The sequence below is a fragment of the Chiloscyllium plagiosum genome, unplaced genomic scaffold (assembly GCF_037043375.1).
Source record: "Chiloscyllium plagiosum isolate Xiang-an unplaced genomic scaffold, Cpla_swu_hap1 HiC_scaffold_35, whole genome shotgun sequence".
Taxonomy (NCBI): domain Eukaryota; kingdom Metazoa; phylum Chordata; class Chondrichthyes; order Orectolobiformes; family Hemiscylliidae; genus Chiloscyllium; species Chiloscyllium plagiosum.
In genome coordinates, this window is record NW_028270173.1 from 7628080 (window position 1) to 7648977 (window position 20898).

Here is a 20898-nt window from a genome sequence, read left to right on the forward strand (position 1 = left end):
TTCTGACTTTTGTCCCTCCAGTGTCTTCTGGCCCTTTCTGATATCAGTTTTTTTATGTTCTTTTTACACAGTCATAGGAAAACATGCTCAGGTCGGGCAGAGTTGGATGCCAACATCCCTCAGGGCAATTAATGAACCAGTCTGGTTTTTCAACAATCTATTTATATTAATCACTACTCCCTCCCTTTTCTGGGCTGTGTCTTACAATGTTGCTGTGGCAATCAGAGACAGGAACTTAAAAGAGTGTTTTACTTTTCAGTGGGGACCATTTCACTTGGAGCCAGAGCAACCCTTTGAGATGGCCAACATATGGGAGAAGCTAAAAAGTGAACAACGGAAGGAGCTGTGCAGTGTCCACAAGGAGAAGGTGAAGCTATTTTGTAAAACTGACAATCAGCCCATGTGTGTTGTTTGTCAAAGTTCAAAAAGCCACCAAAGCCATGAGCTGCTGCCTCTGGAAGAAGCGACTGAAGAATTTAAGGTGAGGAGTTATCTCGTCAAATAGAGAAACAGAATGTAATTGTCATTGACTTGGATTGAGTGTCACTCAGTGCTAAAGGCAGTCCTGATAATGCATTTATATTTCTTTAGTTATTCTGTCACTCCATGGGCTGTCACATGTATCATTGCTACAAGGAGCAAGGCTAGAGATGTTGACGAGTTAGACTGGTGTCAGTCAATTAGCCCTCCAAATGCAAAGCCAAATCTCTTTTTACAGTATGTTTCAGATTAGAAGTGGTTATTATCAGCACATACCTTTTACCAAAGCCTCTCAATCAGTTCAAAATTTCAAGCAAATGCAATAACAGTGAGCAGGAAACTGAACAGGTTCAATCCTCTGGCCATTTTCTGAGTTAATAAGCAAACGCCTTCGAAGTTTAATAAGGAAAAAGTGATGCCATTGCAATCTGTATGAATGCACCATGGCCCAAATGAAAAAGACGTAACAAAACTCTTCCCATTTTAAAGAGGTGCAAGCTTCAAAACTCTAATCATTAAAAAAAGGAAATTTACCCAATTAATTAACAAAGTTGCCACATCTGAAACTGAACACCATCAGATGAAGCAAAGAATAGTGCAAGGATGTAAAAGGTGCAATGGTGTAAATAGTGCAAGGATGTAAAAATGAAAGGGAAGGAAGTCCAACTGATTGTGAGGGGTGACATATGTGGAGAGATTGAATCGATTAGGACTGTACTGATTGGAGTTTAGAAGGAGTTTTCAAATAAATTCTAAAATTCTAACAGAATGACACAGAGTAAACACAGGAAGGATGTTCCCAATGACAGGGGAACCCAGAACCAGGGTCACAGTTTAAGGATATGGGATAAGCCATTTAGGACTGAGATAAGGAGAAAATTCTTTTGCCAGAGAGTGGTGAACCACAGAAATTTTGAATATTTTGGTCAAAATTTTGAATACTTTCAAGAAGGGCTTAGATATAGTTCATAGAGCTAAAGGTGTAGGAGAAAGTGGGAAATTATCAGCCATGATTGAATAACTGAACAGACTCGTGGCTGAATGGCCAGTTTCTGTTCCTATGTCTTATGGTCTTACTGGATAAATGGCCTACTCTTGTTCCTATTTTCTTTGTTTCTATGAAACATTTAAAAAGAGATAACAGATAGAAGTAATGTTAAATGACTGAAGTTAAAAAAAATAACAGCAGAAAGAGACAACAGAAGAAATAGAGAAAGAAACAGCTGAGAATGCTTCCTGAAGGTGTCAGCTTATTGTGCAATTGTGAAATAGTGATAAAGGGGAAAAACAGGTACAGTGGGGAGGTGGAGAGATAGGAAGATGTATCTGTTAGTCCAAAGCATTCCTGAGCTTAGAGATATGGGAAATTGCAACGGATGAGAAGGTGAGAAACCCTTCATGGGTGAGTGAGTCAAACTGGATTCAATCAGTGATAAAACTAGATATCCTCTGACCCTAGGAAGGAATCTTCAGCACCTCTTATCGAGAGATGAATACAATCTGCAACACATTTTCACCGAGGTACAGGAACTGAAGGAAGCCAATGAAATGGGAAGGCTGGGTGGAATGAACTTGTTGGAAGAAACTAAGGGATTAAATCAATAATCACAATTCCACAAGCAGTACTTTGATGAATTTGTTAATAAAACAATCTCATCAGCCTATGGTTATTGCTGTAACTTTAGAAATATTCAGGGTATGAAAATAAATCAGATTTTAAAGACAGACATTTTTGGCTCATCTCCCCCAATTCCTGGGTCCATGTTCAGATGAGTGTGAGAAAAAAAAAACAAGTTAATTCACTCAAGTAAAACAAAGAACTGCAGATGCTAGAGATCAGCAGCAAACAAAAGCTGAAATTGTTGGAGAATCTCAACAGGTCCGTCTGCATCTGTGGAGAGAGAAAGAGTTAATGTTTTGAATCCAGTATAGTATTGCTGAAACCTTAATTGTGTTTCACTTTCCACAGATTCTGCCAGACCTGCTGATGTTTTATTCTTATTTCAGATCTCCAGAATCTGCAGTATTTTGTTTTTATTTAGGTTCCACCATTCATTAGACTTGTTCTGGAATGGAAGGACTGTCCTTTGAAGACAGTTTGGGAAAACTGGGCCTATGTTCTCTCGAGTTTTGAAGAATGAGAAGTGATCTCATTGATACTCACAAACTACTGAAAGAGATAGGAGGCTAAGATGACTCCCCTGTTGGGACAGCACAGAACCGGGGATCAGCTAAAAATAAGGGGGATGCCACTCCAATCCAACATGAGGAGAATTTTTATTTTTACTCAGAGGGTTGTGAGCCTTTGGAATTCTCTCCCTCATTTTAAGGTTAGGCCCTCTTCTCCAGATGTCAGAAACTAGCATTTCTCTCCATCTACCCTCTCCAAACCATGATCAACTTAAAGATTTCAGTTGGATCACAGCTTAATCTTCCATTGAAATGAAAGCTAAGAATTATTGTTACTGAATGGTGTTTGATCTTTGGGTGTTTGTGTAACGTATTTTGACCAGGAGGAACTTCGAAGCTTACTGAAGCCGGTCCAGGACAAGAAGAAAGAATGTGATGCTGTAAGAAATGACTATAAGAGGACGTTAAGCCACATTCAGGTACTTTCTTTTATGATATGCATCACTTTTTGTTTGTCTTTGAAAAGTTGTATGCAGCTCAATCTGCAATGTGAGCCCCTTTTGATGGAATGATCACTTTGTCTCTGTCAACCAGGCATAATCCAGTAACGCAGCTAATGTTCTGGGGAACTGGGTTCAAGTCCTATCATGGCAGATAGTGGAATTTGAGTTCAATAATGACCTGGAAATAAAAGTCCAATAATGACTGTGAATCCATCGTCAATTGTTGGTTCACTAATGCCCTTTAAAGAAGGAAACTGCCATCCTTACCTAGTCTGGCCGACATGTGACTCCAGGCCCACAGCAATGTGGTTGATTCTTAACTATCCTCTCGTATGGGTTATATGTGCTGATGTAACCAGCGATGGCCTCATTCTGAGAATGAATTAAAAAAAATATAGATTTCACATCCGAAAGGAATATTTTTCTCTCTTCTGTTCTTACAAAAAGAATTGCATCACCTTTTTCGCAATTGCTAATTTTCTTCTCAAATTCATCTTTGTTCTCAAAGGATCAAGGTGTAAAGACAGAGAAACAGATTAAAGCTGAATTTGAAAAACTTCACCGGTTTCTCCGTGAGGAAGAGAGGATTGTGTTGAAAGATCTGAAACTAGAAAAAGAGGAAAAATGTCGGGAGATGAAGGAAAGGATTGAGGAGATTACAAAAGAAATCTCATCACTTTCAGTCACTGTTCAGGATATTGAACAAGAGCTGAGGGAACAGGACAGCATTAAGTTCTTAACGGTAAACTGTTTATTTGTCTTTGTACTTTCTTTGACACTATCTTTGAGACTGTGCAGGTTGTGCCACCAAAACCAAGGAGACTGTTTCCTATTTTACTGCACAAAATCAAATTCAGTCAGGTCCATGCTAGGGTTCAGAACTGAAAGTCACAGACCTGAAATGTTAACATTGCATGATATGACTTACTGAGTATCTCCAGCAGCTTTCTACAGTGCATTGCTTACATAGTTGTGTACACAGTTTGGATGCTGGAATCAATGGAACAATTTCAACATTCACAGTTTGATCAGTGAAGCTAATATACAAGAGGATTGCGCTGAAGTATTGGGCAATATTAATGATCTTTGGTAGGAGGAATAAGGTGGGCAAATATTCCTCAGAAAGTAAGGTTAGAAGTGGGAAGTCAAAGCCAACATGCACAGGATATCAAGGGGTTATGGGATAGTGTGAGATGATGGAATTGAGAAAAAACATCATTTATCTAATTCAATCGTGGAGCCAGTTTGATGGGCCAAATTGTCTACTCCTGCTCCTATTTTCACGTGGTTTTATCTGAAGGGATATATGTGTAGTACTTAAATGTGACTTAACAAAGGCTCCACTGAGACCACAGAGATTTAATAGAACTTCTCTACTTCACAACTTTACTTCCTTAAGTTAAAAGTCACACAACACCAGGTTATAGTCCAACAGGTTTAATTGGAAGCACACTAGCTTTCAGAGCGTCACTCCTTCATCAGGTGATAGTCTGACCTGATGAAGGAGCGGCGCTCCGAAAGCTAGTGTGCTTCCAATTAAACCTGTTGGACTATAACCTGGTGTTGTGTGATTTTTAACTCAATACACTCCAGTCCAACACCGGCATCTCCAAATCATGATTACTTCCTTAAGTTTGCCTTCTTAACTTGGGTTCCTTGACTACATTTAGAATCTTCAGGCTGGGATTTTCCCATTGGAGTCTTCTTAGATAATCATCTCTGGAATGTTCCCATACCAATGTGTTAATTGTCAGAGGGATGAATAAATGTGACGGTTAAATGCGTATTGATTGGGCAATGTGTGATGCAAAGGTGCTGAAGGATGGCCCTTTAGCATTGCCCACTGTGGATAGAATCCTTTTGTGTTTTATATATTTTCCCTCCTGTTTCCTTAGTTACAAATAACATCTGTGAAGCTCTGTGTTCCATCTTGAACAATGTGGTTGATATTTACCTGCTCTCATCTCTGCTCTACTCAACAGCCTTGGTTTTTCTCTCTGTGCTGTTGGACTGACCCTTTCTCTATGTCCTCCCTTACTCCAACTATTTCATTGATAAAGAGCATCTACAGGCAACGCAGAAGGCTCAGAAATGAATGATGAGGATGATACCAGAAAGGAGAGGGGATACTGATCAGGAAAGATTTAACAGACTGGGTCAGCTCAGAAAGAAAAGACTGGGCACAATTTGATAGAGGCCTTCAAGATCTTTATGGATTTCATTGGATAGATGGAGAAAAGATGTTGCCGCTTGTGAAAAAGACCAGCATTTTGGTTGATAAATATAATGACAAATAACCCTCGTGACAATTCAAGGAGAATCTTGCTTTGTCAGTGAGCAAACAGAATGTGAAATTTTCTACACGTGCAGTAACTAAGATGAAGATTACAGATACATTCAGAGGGGAAGCTAGATTGCAGATGAGGGAGACACAGGACTGGGCAATGTAATGCTGATGTTAGGTCAGGAAGGGTGACAGAAGATTCCCATGGAGCAGTCCTTTCAATATTGCTGGATCAAAATCCTGAAAATCCCTCCATAACAATGTTGTAAGTCTACGTATACCATATGGACTGCAATGATTCATGATGTGGAGCAGCTGGTATTGGACTGGGGTGGACAAAGTTAAAACTCACAGAACACCGGGTTATAGTTCAACAGGTTTATTTGGAAGCACCAGCTTTTGGAGCTCTGATAGCCAGTGCTTCCAAATAAAGCTGCTGGACTACAACCTAGTGTTGTGTGATTTTTAACTTTGTAATGATTCAAGAATACAGGTCACCATTACTTTCTCAAGGGGAAACGAAGGATGGGCAATAAATGCTCGCCCAGCCAGGAACACCCACATCCCATGAGTGAATAAAGATGAAAAAAGCAGAGACACCTGAATGGCTGAGATGGGCTGAATGGGCTACTTGTTTGCTATAATTATTCTGTTGCTATTAGCAATCTGGTTGGAATGCAGCTCTGTGACTTCTGTCTTACAGTAGGATTGAGGAATTTGTATTATTTTCACAATGCAGTGAGGATGGGGCCAGACCTGTTCTTGCAGTTTACCCAGAACTACTTAGGACAGACAGCACACAAACAGGTAATCTGCACCACAGGCCTCCTCTGGTATTTATGCTGCAATTAAACAGCTCCCTTTTTTCTCATTTTCCTATTTCCTCCAGCTCTATTCCCTTTACACTCTTTTCCCTTTACTTTGAAAATCGATTCACCTCAACAACTTGCTGGGCCAGGGAGTTCCCGATTCCTGTCATTCTCTGGGCCGCAAACCACTTTGGGAATTCCCAATTGGATTTCTTGGTGACTCCCTCATAATGATGACCTTTGTCGTCTCTTCATACAGACATGCAGCCTCTGAGTCGACAGATTTTTCTTTAAAAAGTTGCACTTTTTAATCTAATTCTTTGATAGTTTTGGTCAGCTCTCAGTTGTCTCTTGCCCTCGGGGCCTTGTCCTATTTATCTTTTAGTAGGACTTTTGCAGTTTTAGAACCACCCTGCCTTTGAAGTGGCTGATTTGTGACACAGTCAGTTCTGTCCTTGGATTGAAGGGACAACTTTTGGCCAAGTTCAAGATATGCCAGTTTTTTTGAAAGGTTTCTCTCCCTGAAGTTGAGCTGATTTCTCACCAAATTTTCCCAAACTCTTTTCATTGATAACTTCCCCTGCCCCTGTGGTGTCTCTCATGTCTGATTTCCAGCCAACTTCACCAAACACCATTTCTGAAACCACTGGCCAATCAGCGGCTATCTAGAATGCATCGGCATCACTTGTGCCCATGCCATCTTTAAAAGGCTGTTGTGCACCCAGACCAAGCTCCCCCCATTTGGAGCTGCCCTGAACACTGAGCTGAAATGGCCCCGAGCGTGGAAGGATGGGGGAGAGCAGTGCCCACTCGGTGACGAGGGACCTGGAGTTCCTGCTACACAGCCTGTTACACACGTAGGATATCTCCTGCCGCCCAGACCAGCAGGGAAGGCTGCCATACCAGACCATGGCCAGCCTGCTCCGAGGTTGCCACATGGGTCAGTGCAGTCTCAGTTGTCTGGAGGATTACCAGCATTGTAGGAAAATGCTCAGTAACCTTCGTCACTCTGCCACCACTCTGCCCGTGTAATTATGATACCTCGCAGTCACTCTGTCTCTGCTACTGCACCTACTTCCCACCAAGGCTCATGCTCCACCCCTCTCAGTATTGCCTGTAACATCTTCCATACTCACCCTTATCAAAGATGTGGATGTGCCAGTGCTGGACTGCAGTGCACAAAGTCACAAGTTACATGACACCAGGTCATAGTCCAAATAAACCTGTTGCACTATAACCTGGTGTTGTGTGACTTCTGAATTGTCCACCCTCTTCCAACCCAACCCCCAGTGCAACTAAGTCTGCACATCATCTGTGCTGCGTACTCACTCACTTGGAACACCTCCCTCCCTGCAGCAACATACCTGTATTATCCACTTTCATCTCCTGTCATACCTGCCTCTGTCTTATTCGAGGAGGTAAAACAGCCCACAGTGGGGAACAAAGACGGTAAGTGGGCTGCTCATCGTTCAGCTCCTCACCCATTATGAGGAGAGGATTCTGACTGTGACCATCCCTGGGTAGGGCCCAGTCTGGTATTGGAGACTTGACATTCTGCGATGGGATCACCTGACCAAACGCGATTGTCCCTTGATCTGGCTGAGACCTGCTGGAAACCATGAAAAGCTTCTGGGATTTGTGTCTGTGATACATAGCACTGCAAGACAGCAGTGATATGAATGTGAGATCTCTGGCTGAGGGGCTGATGCACCAAGGGACAAGGTGAGGCAATACAAGGGAGGGATGTTGTGAGGATCAAGGTAAGTGCAGAGTGACTGAGAATTGTGACAGTGAGCAAAAAGCCTGGAAATGCAGCCTGGTGCAGTTCATGAGCTGGATGTGTATTCCTGAACACACAGTGTACTTGTTGCAGCATTACAATGAGAGTTACCAGTGCACCCTGAGGTGCAGCATTGAAGTGCTGAACCATCCTGGAAGTGGATCGGAGATGTGCCACGAGCGTTCTTAGAAGCAGGCATATGTCGTATGCCAACATCCGTGGATATAGGGTATGTGTGGCCGATGCCTATGAAGCTTGCCATGAGATGTTGGTGTCTCTTATCCAACATAGAGGTCATTCATGAGCTGAACCTAGGAGCAAGTGAGGACTGCAGATGCTGGAGATGACAATTGAGACTGTGGTGTTGGAAAAGCACAGCAGATCAGGCAGCATCCGAGGAGCAGAAGAATTGACATTTCGGGCATTTGCCATTCATTCCTGATGTAGGGCCCGAAACATCGATTCTCCTGCTCCTCGGATGCTCCTTGACCTGCTGTGCTTTTCCAGCTCCACACTCTTGATGGTGAGATGAATCTGCCAAGTGTTTGCCCGGGTCTCCTTGCTGTGTGTTCCTGACCTTGATCTTGTTTGGTGTGTTTGGTAGGATGGGGGGCTTAATATTAATGAGGACAGTTGTGCCATGAACAAAGGTGGTTAACAAGCATTAACCCCCCACCCCCCCCCCACCCCCCCAGTCAATTACCTCCTCACTGCTGCCTGGGCAAAGCAATAACATGTTGTACCATTGCTGCCAACATCAGTATGGGCCTCCCTGGAATTATCGCATTATCGAATTATCGGTCCATGCCCACATCATTCATGCCACTGTAAGATTGCCCCCTCTGTCTTTAAGCTGCAGGTTCTGGAGTCAATCCCACAGCAGCACTGTCGAAGGAGGATTCATGATGCGGTTCACTAAGTTATTGATCCGTCTGCAAGTTCTTCCAATCATCCCCAAAAGGAAACAAAGTGTGTATATAGAAACCAAGCAAATTAATTAAAATGTACTCTTTTATGGAACCCATTCTGTTATACCTGTATAATAAAATGTCTTTGTACCATGAATATTAATTGCTATTCTTGTTCCACAGAAAATTCTGGAATCAAAGGAAAGGTATAATTTTACACCTTTGTTTTAAGATTTTTTTTCATGATTCCTTTCTCACCCTGGAATGACCCAACACTGACCTTTGTCTCCTGTTTCAGAGTGAAGCAAACTCTCCCAGAGCCACAGAAGGTTTACCCTTTAATAAATGTGGGCAAGTACATTGGCTCCCTGCAGTACAGAGTGTGGAAAAAGATGCTGACGGTGATTAATACAGGTGGGTGTGAGCTTCCTGACACCAGCTCTTCAACAACTCTCATATTTATGAGCAGAAGGGAACTGTCTCTTTATAATAAATATTTAATTCTCTTTGTAATGAATGCGATTTCATTTCAGTCAGTTTTCTGAGAAAATCCAGAATTGATGGATACTTCCTTTTGCCATTTTTTTTCCCGAATAATGAGCCAGGACCAGAATTTCCAATGCAGTTATTTTTGGAATAGACGTGGGATCTGCTGAACTTCCATCTATCCCATGGATGTGTCCCTGACATCGCCCCCCCCCCCATCCCAAATCCTGAAGTCTTGGCATCGGGAATCTATTTCCCACCTGAATTGGGATTCAGCTTTAGGTGAGAGTGGATGGGTCCAAAATATAAGGGGCAGGATGGAGGTATATTTGCAAACTGAACCTTCCTGCTGCTTTTACAGGAGGCTGGTTTTCTGAAAGTTCACAATCAAACAGTGACTAACTACATTTGGGAATCAAACCTTTTGTATGTCCAACGCCCCCACATCTTTAGTAATATTAGAGACCAGGGACATTGGAAGTAATGAATGACAGTTATTTTCTAAAGCAATGAGTTAATTGTTGGAAAATAAACCTATTAAATGATACATAGATTAAGTTTATTGTTGCTGGATTGACCCATGATTTACCTTCTGCTGTGGGTGCTGAACTAAGTTAAACAAGTGATAAATCAACTGTATTCGGGTGCATTAATATCCTGCTTTCCTGTGTTAAAGATATCAACCCAGAAGTGACTGAATGTCACAGTAATGTTAGACCACATGCCTTTTACATGATTATGTATCTCACAGAACCTTTAAATTTGACCAAATCCATGCTGCATCAAAGAGAAATACATTCAATGAAATCAAATTGTTTTTGATTTTGAAATTTCTGTTGAAACTGAAACAATCCTCTGACATGCTAAACTTTTCCCCCTTACCTTCCTGCTAACCATGTCTGGATTAATGTTGTCTCCTGTTATCTGAAGAGGTAGGTTGATTTCCACACTTACTGAACTTTAAATCCATATATGTGCACTTAATTTACAGTTTGGCTGTAATTATTCAGACAGTGACTGGAAAACACTACAATGCATTTTTGAACTTACTTGTGGGATGTGGGCATTGTTGGCGTGGCCAATATTTAATGCCCATTCCTAGTTGCCAATCAAACAAGAAAGTAGTGCCAATCAATATTGTCCTGGATGGCATCAAGCTGCTTGAGTATTGTTGAAGCTGCACTCATTCAGGCAAGTAGGAAGTATTCCATTACACTCCTGCCTTGTGCCATTTAGATGGTGGACAGACTTTAAGAAGTCAGGAAAAAAGTGACTTACTACAGAATTCCTAACCTGCTCTTGAGGTCACTATGTTTATATGGCTGACCCAATTTTGTTTTTGGTCAATGGATCTTTATTGCAGGGGATTCAATGATGATAATGTCATTGGGCATTCAGGGACTTAATCTGCTACAGGATTCCTAACCTTTGCCCTCCCCTGTGGCCATTGTATTTATATGGCTGGTCCAGGTGAACCCTAAGAATATTGATAGGTGAGGGATTCATTGATGGTAATGCCATGGAATGTAAAGGGACAGTGGTTTGATTGCCTGTTATTGAGATGGTTGTTGCATGGCATTTGTATGGCATAATTGCTCGTTGCCACTTTTCAGCCTAAGCCTGGTAATTGTCCAGATCTAAGTGCATTTGACTGTAGATTCTTTCAGTATCTGAAGAGTTGGGAATGGTGCTGAACATTGTGCAATCATTGGTGAACATCCCTACTTCTGATATGATGATGGAGCAAAGGTCATTGGCTTAAGATATTAATATTCAGCCATAACCAAAATCAAACTGACGTGGTGTTGAAATCTGCACAAATATCTGTTCATCAATGATGAATTTCACTCAATGTAATGATTATGTATTTGGTCAATGAAATATGAATAGTGTTTCTATAATAGTCAGAACACTTTCCTCATCCCATGTTGTTCTCGATCACAATACACTGTGTTATACAAACCCCCCAGAAATGACGAGGAACATTCAGGAAGTCACACTTGCTGAGTATTTCCCCTACTTTGAACTTACTGAGCTGGAGATCTATGCTCCTGCAATATATTGCCAAAGATATTTTGGGCTAAGGAGCCTAAGTGATGAGAACCAATTCTAAAAGTGTGTAAGTATGGAAATATCATCCTGATTACATTTCATGCTCAGATGTAAAATGTATTCTAATGCCACTAAAAACATCTTTTGAAATCACTCAGCAAAGTATATTAGGGAAAGAGTGTTACTAAGCAACAGAGACACACACACACACAAACACACCCAGACACACACACACAGATACATACACACCACACACAGACACAGATACACATGCACACAGACGCAGAAACATGGACATACACAAATACAGAAACACACACACAAACACACACCCAGACACACACACACATACCCAAGCACACAGACACTTAGACATACACATACCGACTCACACAGACACAGATGCTGCCACACAACCACCCAGGCATACACAAACACACTGTCATACACACACACAAACACACACACCCAGATTCATATTCACACCCAGACACACACACTCAGACACACACACACAGACACTCATGCACTCACACAAAAACACACACGCCCAGACTCACATCCACACACAGACACAAACCCACGCGCGCGCCCGCCTCATTTTTCTATGTGTCACCTATGTTCAGTTTGTGATGATTCTCTCAAACACTCTGTTGGCTCTGCCTGCCCATCCTTCCTCTGTTTAGCTTCCATTCCCACTGAGATCAAGGATCTTGTTATGTTCTTGGTGACTTGCTTCCTCTCTGGTTTCATGGAATCTGAGCTAGTTAATAAATCCAATCCACAATCTTCTCTATGTTTCGTTCTCACTTGCATGCGCACACACATGCACACACACATGCACACACACACACACACACACACACAGTGTGCATGCTGTGTCTCTAAAACACTGTCTCTTTCACACATGCTGCATACTTACCAGCATACTGTGTCTCTAGTTTACACACACAGTCTCTCATACATGCACACTCTCATTATCCATTCCTTTGTACACACACTGTGTCTCCCAGAATCAGGGAATCCTGGTACGGAAGCACACAAGTTAATCAGGGGATCCTTCTCCCCCACTTCTCCAACCTCAGTGCAAAGTGTGCCCATGAGGTAAAACCTTTTTCCAGATGGAGCATCCCATTTCCTCCTGTTCTTTCTCAAATGCTTCTCCAGGAATGAATTTCTAATCCTGATTTATTGCTAATTTTTCCAATTGCTGTGAGAGTTACAGTGAGTGTGACTAACACTCTATCCGTGTTCCTCTGTTCCCAGCTCCAATCACCTTGGACTCTAACACAGCTCATCCTGATCTTCTCCTGTCTGAGGACCTGAGCACCGTCAGTTGTAATGGGAAACAACAGCAGCTTCCTAGAAATCCAGAGAGATTTGTTCGGAGTGTCCAGGTCCTGGCATTGGAGGGATTTACATCAGGGAAACATTCCTGGGAGGTGGAGGTGGGGAACCAGACAGAGTGGGCGGCGGGAGTAGTCAATGAGTCCATCAACAGGAAGGAGGCCTTCAGCTTAATTCCAGGAAATGGATACTGGTCTGTGAAGCTGAGAGATGGGAATAAAAACAGGACTGGTGACACATCATCAAAACGCTCAGAGCCTGGTGTTAACATGAAAAAAATCCGTGTCTGTCTGGATTATGAGGGAGGGAAGGTGTCCTTTTATAACTCAGAGAACAAGACCCACATTTATACTTTCACTGGGACATTCACTGAGAAACTCTATCCCTTCTTCAGCTCTTCACTCACTGATGGGAGTAAAAACACAGACCCCTTGACAATCTGTCCACGGAGAGTAACAATCCAGGAAGATGAAGGTTTTGTCCCTATTTTCAAACAAAACAGTTGCAAAGAAGTCCCAAAAATACCGAAACATCATTGATAAATACCCAGAAGTCTGGGAAAACCTTTTGCAATTTTCAAAAAGGGATTAGATAAATGCTTGAAGGTGAACCATTTCCAGGGCTGAGGGGATAGAGAAGGGAAGTGGGACTAATTGGATAGATCTTTCAAAGAGATTTGATGGGCCAAATGGCCTCCTCCACAACAGGATTCCACGAATAGATAATCTCAATTTTGAATTATCCTCACATGATACTTTAATTTCCAAAACATTTTATCTTAGAACAACTAGTCAGTTCTTGGATTCTGTGTCAAGGGGATGCACTTGGTGTTAATTAACACAGGGGATCATAAGAATAGGAGCAGGCCATTGGTACAATCCTGCTCAATTGTGTCAGCAAATTTGGATATTTCATTCCAAATTTTAATTCCATTATCAAAGTCATTGATGAGTATTGTAAATAATTGAAGCCCCACCATAGATCCCTGGGAGACACCACTAGTCATGTGCTGCCAATTTGGGCACTTATTCATTATTCCAACTCTTTGCCACTCAACCATTATTCTTTCCATGTCATTAATTTGCCTTCAGTCTCATTCTTTTCCACCTCAGCTAACAACCTGTCGTGTGGGATTTTATCAAAAGCCCTCTGGAGGTTCACACAAACAATATCCATCGACTGACATCTGTCCAGCACATTTGTCAGCTCTTCAAAAAAAAAATCTCCAAGTGGAAATGAGAATGTTAGTTAGTCAAACTGAAGACTGCATGGGAATGAAGAAAGAGTGTTGGGGTCAGACAAACCAGTCTAACAAGACCCATGATTCACTGTCAAGCTGTTGGGGAGTAGGGGGCTGGTGCAGGAGGTGGCAATGGGGTGGGCTGGAGGACCTGAGTGTTACACCCTGTAGGGTAAGAAACGTCTGTTTCAACATTTTCTCTCAGAATCTTAACGTGGGCAGGAACAGTTATCACAGGGTGGCACAGTGGCACAGTGGTTAGCACTGTTGCCTCACAGCTCCAGGGACCCGGGTTTGATTCCAGCCTTGAGTGACTGTCTGTGTGGAGTTTGCACATTCTCCCCCCCTGTATCTGTGTGGGTTTCCTCCGGGTGCTCCAGTTTCCTCCCACAATCCAACGATGTGCAGGTTAAGTGAATTGCCCATAGTGTTTAAGGATGTGTAGGTTAGGTGCATTAGTCAGGGGTAAATGTAGAGTAATGGGGAATGGGTTTGCGTGGGATACTCCTCAGAGGGTTGATGTGGACTTATTGGGCCGAAGGACCTGTTTCCACATTGTGGGGATTCTATGATTCAACTTGAACACTACCAGTTGAGGCACATAACAATCATAAGAGAATCTATAGAATAGATTGCCGAACTCAGTAGGGGAGCTCCATTGAGTCCTTGATAAAAGAAATCTTGGTTTGTGTAGTTTTCTGGGACAGAGACAATAGGAGTGATCAGACTGGTCTGCTAGGCAAGATGTAGAGGTGCAGATTTGGACTGGGGTGGACAAATTTAAAAATCACACAATGGCAGGTTAATGTCCAACAAGTTTATTTGGAAGTACTAGCTTTCGGAGTGCTGACCCTTCATCAGGTAGCTGTGGAACAGGATCATAAAACGCAGAATTTATAGTAAAATGTCATGTTTCGGTTGTGTCACGAATAAAATTTTGTGTATTGTGTGCACTGAATAAATAACAGAAAACAGACAGCCATCAGGACTGAGTCAAGTATTTGTGTGCAAAAGCTGGCAAATCGTCACCAAAGATATATATTAACACCCAGACACTGCTGAAACTGCCGAATATTTTCAACAGGTTTTGTTTTTACAAATATTGCATGCTTGTGGATTCTCAAATCTCTTTCTTCCTGTGGAGTTCCTAGTTCTACACTCTTTTGGTTTGATCCTTTCTCATCATTGACTTCATACTCACCCACTTTATGCTCCAATTTAGGTTTGCATGAAAAATAACTAACTGGCTATTTGATACTCATGTCATCCTGCTGAAATTTATCAAAGATCCTTCAACAGCACCTTCCAAACCCACAGAATTTATCCTTCCAAATTACTTTGAAGCTTCTAACTGTCACTCCCAATTTAGTACCATCTGCAAACTGAGCTACATGGTTCTCTATTCATTTATCTAAGTCATTAGTAAATATCATGAAAGGTTGAGGTCCTGGAAAGGGCCTGTTTTTTTCTATAGAGAAAGAAAGACTCTTGGAGCATACTGCCTTATTTGGGACTAACTAAAGAAGTTATGAATGTGATTCAATTGATGGATGTCACAGTAATTCTTGAGACAGGAAGGGTGTGGGTCTTGTGGTGAACATGTATTGTTGAGGTAATCTGTACCTGTTGTGACTTTGTCTTTCCTGAATCATTAGTGTGTCCATTGTCTCTATGCTATTTACTGACCTATTGAGAGTTTCTAACATTTTCTGCCTTTATCTCAGTTTTCCAGCATCTGCAATGTTTGAGTTCTTCCTTTCCATGTTGACATGTTCCCTGTTGTTCTGACAATTCTCCAACTTAAACACAAGACCAAATGTGAAATTCTGCAATATATTGGCATGAGTGGGTTTTATCAGAAGTTTAAGCACTGTCGTGGCTCCTTTGATACGATGGTTAAAACAAAGCAAGAAATTTGAATAGACAAAAGAATGTCAAAGTGCCATTGACAATATAAACGTTGTTCCAACTATTGCACTGGTTTTAGCAACACTGAATGATGAGAACTGATTGTTACGTCAACAATATCAGTGTTGATGCAGTGTCTTTTTAATATTCATTTCTGTGACTTGGGCGTTGCTGGCTGGCCAGCATTGATAGCCCATCCCTATTTGCCCATACGAAAGTGATGGTGAGCTGCCTTCTTGAACTGCTGCAGTCCACTTGCTGTGGATTGACTCACAATGTCAGGAGGGAGGGAATTCCAGGATTTTGACCCAATGACTGTGAAGGAACGGTGGTATATTTCCAAGTCAGGGTGGTGAGTGGCTTGGAGAGGAACTTGCAGGTGGTGGTTTTCCCAAGTACCTGCTGCCTTTATCCTTCTAGATCAAAGTGGTTGTGGGTTTGGAAGGTGCTGTTGAAGGACCTTTGATGAATTTCAACAGGACGACATGAGTATCAAATAGCCAGTTAGTTATTTTTCATGTTGTAATGGAAATATTTTCAATGGAGAAAGAGACACTCAGCTTGATGTTGGCTCCCCAGCAGTTTGAATGCAGCATGTTCCACAATTCTGGACTGACGGGTATTTATATAGGATTTTACAATCCTTTAACCTTCCTGGACGCATTCTTACAATAAAAATCTGAGACTACTTTATTGGACTTCAATGCTATAGCCAGATAACTTAAACAACACTCATGGAACAAGAACAGACAATTTTGTAGCAGTTACTTTGTCAAGAGCAAATATGGATGCAAACAATACCATGGGCTTGTGCAGAACATAAGGCCAAATCTACACTAAATCATTTCATGGATAACTCCCTTTTTTATATCTCCTCCTAACAATCCTTTACATTATTGAACATTCTTTATGTGGACCAGGGCTTCCTGGTTTCTGAAGAAGGGCTTATGCCCGAAACGTCGATTCTCCTGTTCCTTGGATGCTGCCTGACCTGCTGCGCTTTTCCAGCAACACATTTTCAGCTTCCTGGTTTCAGCCTTGCAAACGTCACCCAGCATTCCTTTGTCCTTTTAAATATATTAATTGTGTGCAGACATATCTGACAACTACAACATTCATTGATCGGCCCTTGTCATTCGAGATTTGATGACTGGTTTAGCAACCCAGCACTGACCCGAGGCCCTGATTGTGCAGTATAACTACATCAGAAATTAGCGAGACTCAGATTGACAAACACTTCATGAGCCATTCTCATTGCTACCAGTAGATGGCAGATTTGATCCACTTATTTACTGTGTATTGTACTCGCAAAGAGAACTCTCGACAAATACAATTCAACAAACACATTTCAGGTTTTTGATAAGGAGAATGCAATTAATGTGGACTTTCAAAAGGTGTTCAATGACACAGCAGGTTGGTTGACAACGTTAGAGCTCGTAAGCAGGCAATAGCGATAAGGGTAGGAAAAAATTGATAGTGACAGTAAAGGAATGGTAGTGAATATTTGTATCTTAGCTGTACAGGACATAATCACAGTGACGCAAAACATAGAAACATGGTGAACTACAAAAGGGAATAGGGATTAACTTCAAGAGCATGCAGGTAGGACAAGCAATAAGCACACAAGGGACAGGTTAAGTTCAATGCAAAGGAATGTGCAGTGGCTCATGAAGAACAAGTAGAGGCATTGTAAAATAAAGACTCAACCCGAAAGGGAATGCAGGAGCTGAGGGTATATTTACAGAACTAACTGGACATGGCAGGACAATCAGGAGAGGTTGAATAGGTTAGGGCTGTTTTCCCTGGAGAATCGGAGGCTGAAGGATGACCTTGTAGAGGTTTATAAAATCATGAGGGACACGGATAGGGTGAATAGACAAAGTCTTTTCCCTGGGTTGGGGGGGGAGTCCAGAACTAGAGGGCATAGGTTTAGGGTGAGAGGGGAAAGGTATAAAAGAGACCTAAGGGGCATCTTTTTCAGGCAGAGGGTAGTGCATGTATGGAATGGGCTGCCAGAGGAAGTGCTGGAGGCTGGTACAATTGCAACATTAAAAAGCATCTGGATGGGTATATGAATAGGAAGGGTTTTGGAGGGATATGGGCCAGGTGCTGGCAGGTGGGACTAGATTGGGTTGAGATATTTGGTTGGCATGGACGGGTTGGACCAAAGGGTCTGTTTCCATGCTGTACATCTTTATGACTCTATGACAGATAAAGTGAATAACAATGTGTGCGATGCTGGGCTTTAAAAGAACGGAACATCAGGTCCAACAGGAAGTAAATTGTAATAAAGCTGAGCAAAACACTGACTCAACACCACGTGAAGTATTGTGTCCTGTTCTGAACACCACTCCAAAGGAAGAACATACAGGCATTTGAGAAAATACAGATGAGATTCAGAAAAATGAAGTTGCGGGAGATTGGAGAGATGGTGATACTCTCCATGAAGGAGAGAAGGTTGTGAGGAGATTTGATAAGAGGCATTAAAACCTGAGAGGGGTCTGGATGCTAAATAGGAAGGAACTGTTTCCATCGTTAAAGGGATCATACAAAACAAAAGATTTAAGATAAATGGTAAATAAAGCAACAGACACACAGGGAAAAAGAAATTAATGGATTGTGTGGTTAGGATCTGAAAAGTTTAAGAATGTGAGAAAGAAGGTTCAGTGAAGTACTCAAGAAGACAACTGGATTCTTATCAGAAGAGGGAAATGTGTAGAGTGATGAGGAAATGGTCCAATAGGCAGTAGGACATGGTGAGGTCTTCCTGCAGAAAGCCAGCCCCTATACAATGGGCTGAGCGGACTTCTTCAGTATCGTAACCATCCCCTCAGTCCAAATCTATATGAACTTCACCAATGGACTTTGCCAGATTTATGCATCTCCGATAATACGCTTCAACCTCCAGGCACTTTGCATTTGTTATTTCAGCCGGCCGTCCTCAGATCAGCTCCTTCTAGATATCACACCACCTCACCAAGGGTAGGGTACCAGATATCAGACATCCCTCAGAGGTAGGGTACCAGGTATCAGACCATCCCTCAGAGGCAGGCTAACAGATATCAGCCCATCCCTCAGAGGTAGGGTACCAGATATCAGACCATCCCTCAGGGGTAGGCTACCAGATATTTAGGGCGGCACGGTGGCACAGTGGTTAGCACTGCTGTCTCACAGCGCCAGAGACCCGAGTTCAATTCCCGCCTCAGGCGACTGACTGTGTGGAGTTTGCACGTTCTCCCCGTGTCTGCGTGGGTTTCCTCTGGGTGCTCCGGTTTCTTCCCACAGTCCAAAGATGTGCAGGTTAGGTGAATTGGCCATGCTAAACTGCCCGTAGTGTTAGGTAAGGGGTAAATGTAGGGGTATGGGTGGGTTTCGCTTCGGCGGGGCAGTGTGGACTTGTTGGGCCGAAGGGCCTGTTTCCACACTGTAAGTAATATAATCTAATCTAATCTAATCTAATATCAGACTGCCCCTCAAGGGTATGCTACCAGATATCAGACCGTCCCTCAGAGGCAGGCTAACAGGTATAAGACCAGCCCTCAGGGGTAGGGTACCAGATATCAGACCGTCCCTCAGTGGTAGACTACCAGATATCAGACCATCCCTCAGAGGCAGGCTAACAGATATTAGACCATCCCTCAGGGGTAGGTTACCAGATATCAGACCACCCCTCAGCGGTAGGCTACCAGATATCAGACCACCCCTCAGGGGCAGGCTACCAAATATCAGACAGTCCCTCAGGGGTAGGCTACCCGATATCAGACCGTCCCTCAGAGGTAGGTTACCAGATATCACTCCGCCCCTCAGAGGTAGGGTACCAGATATCAGATCGTCCCCCTGAGGTAGGGTACCAGATATCAGACTGCCCATCAGAGGTAGGCTACCAGATATCAGACCATCCCTCAGAAGTAGTGTACCAGATATCAGACTGCCCCTCAGAGGTAGGCTACCAGATATCAGACTGTCTCTCAGAGGTAGGTTACCAGATATCAGACCGTCCCTCAGAGGTAGGCTACCAGATATCAGACCATCCCTCAGAAGTAGTGTACCAGATATCAGACTGCCCCTCAGAGGTAGGCTACCAGATATCAGACTGTCTCTCAGAGGTAGGTTACCAGATATCAGACCGTCCCTCAGAGGTAGGTTACCAGATATCAGACCGTCCCTCAGGGTCAGGCTAATAGATATCAGACCGTCCCTGAGGGGTAGGGTACCAGATATCAGACTGCCCCTCAGAGGTAGGCTACCAGATATCAGACCGTCCCTCAGAGGTAGGTTACCAGATATCAGACCGTCCCTCAGAGGTAGGTTACCAGATATCAGACCGTCCCTCAGAGGTAGGTTACCAGATATCAGACCGTCCCTGAGGGGTAGGGTACCAGATATCAGACCACCCCTCAGAGGCAGGATACTGGGCAATTCCCACCAAGTCTCCACCAAAACCTCAACCCATTCGTCTGGATTGTCCTTGTGTATGAGAGGCTGCCATCATGTGCAAGGCTCTCCAGCACTGCCTGTTCTAGGAACAGTGTGTTCAAATTCTGCCTGGGTAACTGGAGGGAATTCAAATTTAATTCATAGACTCTACAATTACAAATCTTGACTCGGTAAGAAAAACCGTCACCGGTATTGTTGTTAAAAAAAAAACTGAGAGAAGGAAATCTGTTAGTCCGATCCAATCTGCACTACTCCAGACGCACAGCGATGGGCCAACTCTTGACTGCCCGCTGAAAACAGGCCACTCATTCAACAGCAGCATGGCATAAGCTACAATTAAATACTGGTCCCATACCATGAATGAATACAATATTGTGTGCAATTCTGGTCTTTCTGCAATATGAAGGATGCTGTGAAACTTCTAAGGGTTCAGAAAAAATTTACAAAGATGTCACCAGGGTTGGAGGGTTTGAGCTATAGGGAGAGGCTGAATAGGCTGGGGTTGTTTTCCCTGGAGCATTGGAGGCTGAGGGG

The 20898-nt window shown here is 42.8% G+C and overlaps 1 protein-coding gene across 2 annotated transcripts; it reads left to right on the top strand.

Annotated features, from left to right (window-relative positions):
• Window positions 1-259: 259 nt before the first annotated feature.
• On the top strand, window positions 260-14997 carry LOC148140014 (zinc-binding protein A33-like). Of its 2 annotated transcripts, XM_087979190.1 has the most exons (6): window positions 260-481; window positions 2994-3089; window positions 3622-3855; window positions 9078-9100; window positions 9193-9308; window positions 12699-14997. In XM_087979190.1, the coding sequence occupies exons 1-6, from the start codon at window positions 299-301 to the stop codon at window positions 13316-13318; spliced, it is 1272 nt and encodes a 423-aa protein (XP_087835316.1). In that variant the 5' UTR covers window positions 260-298; the 3' UTR covers window positions 13319-14997. The 2 variants fall into 2 exon arrangements, with proteins under 2 accessions (XP_087835316.1, XP_087835317.1); XM_087979191.1 differs by lacking the exon at window positions 2994-3089.
• Window positions 14998-20898: the final 5901 nt, after the last annotated feature.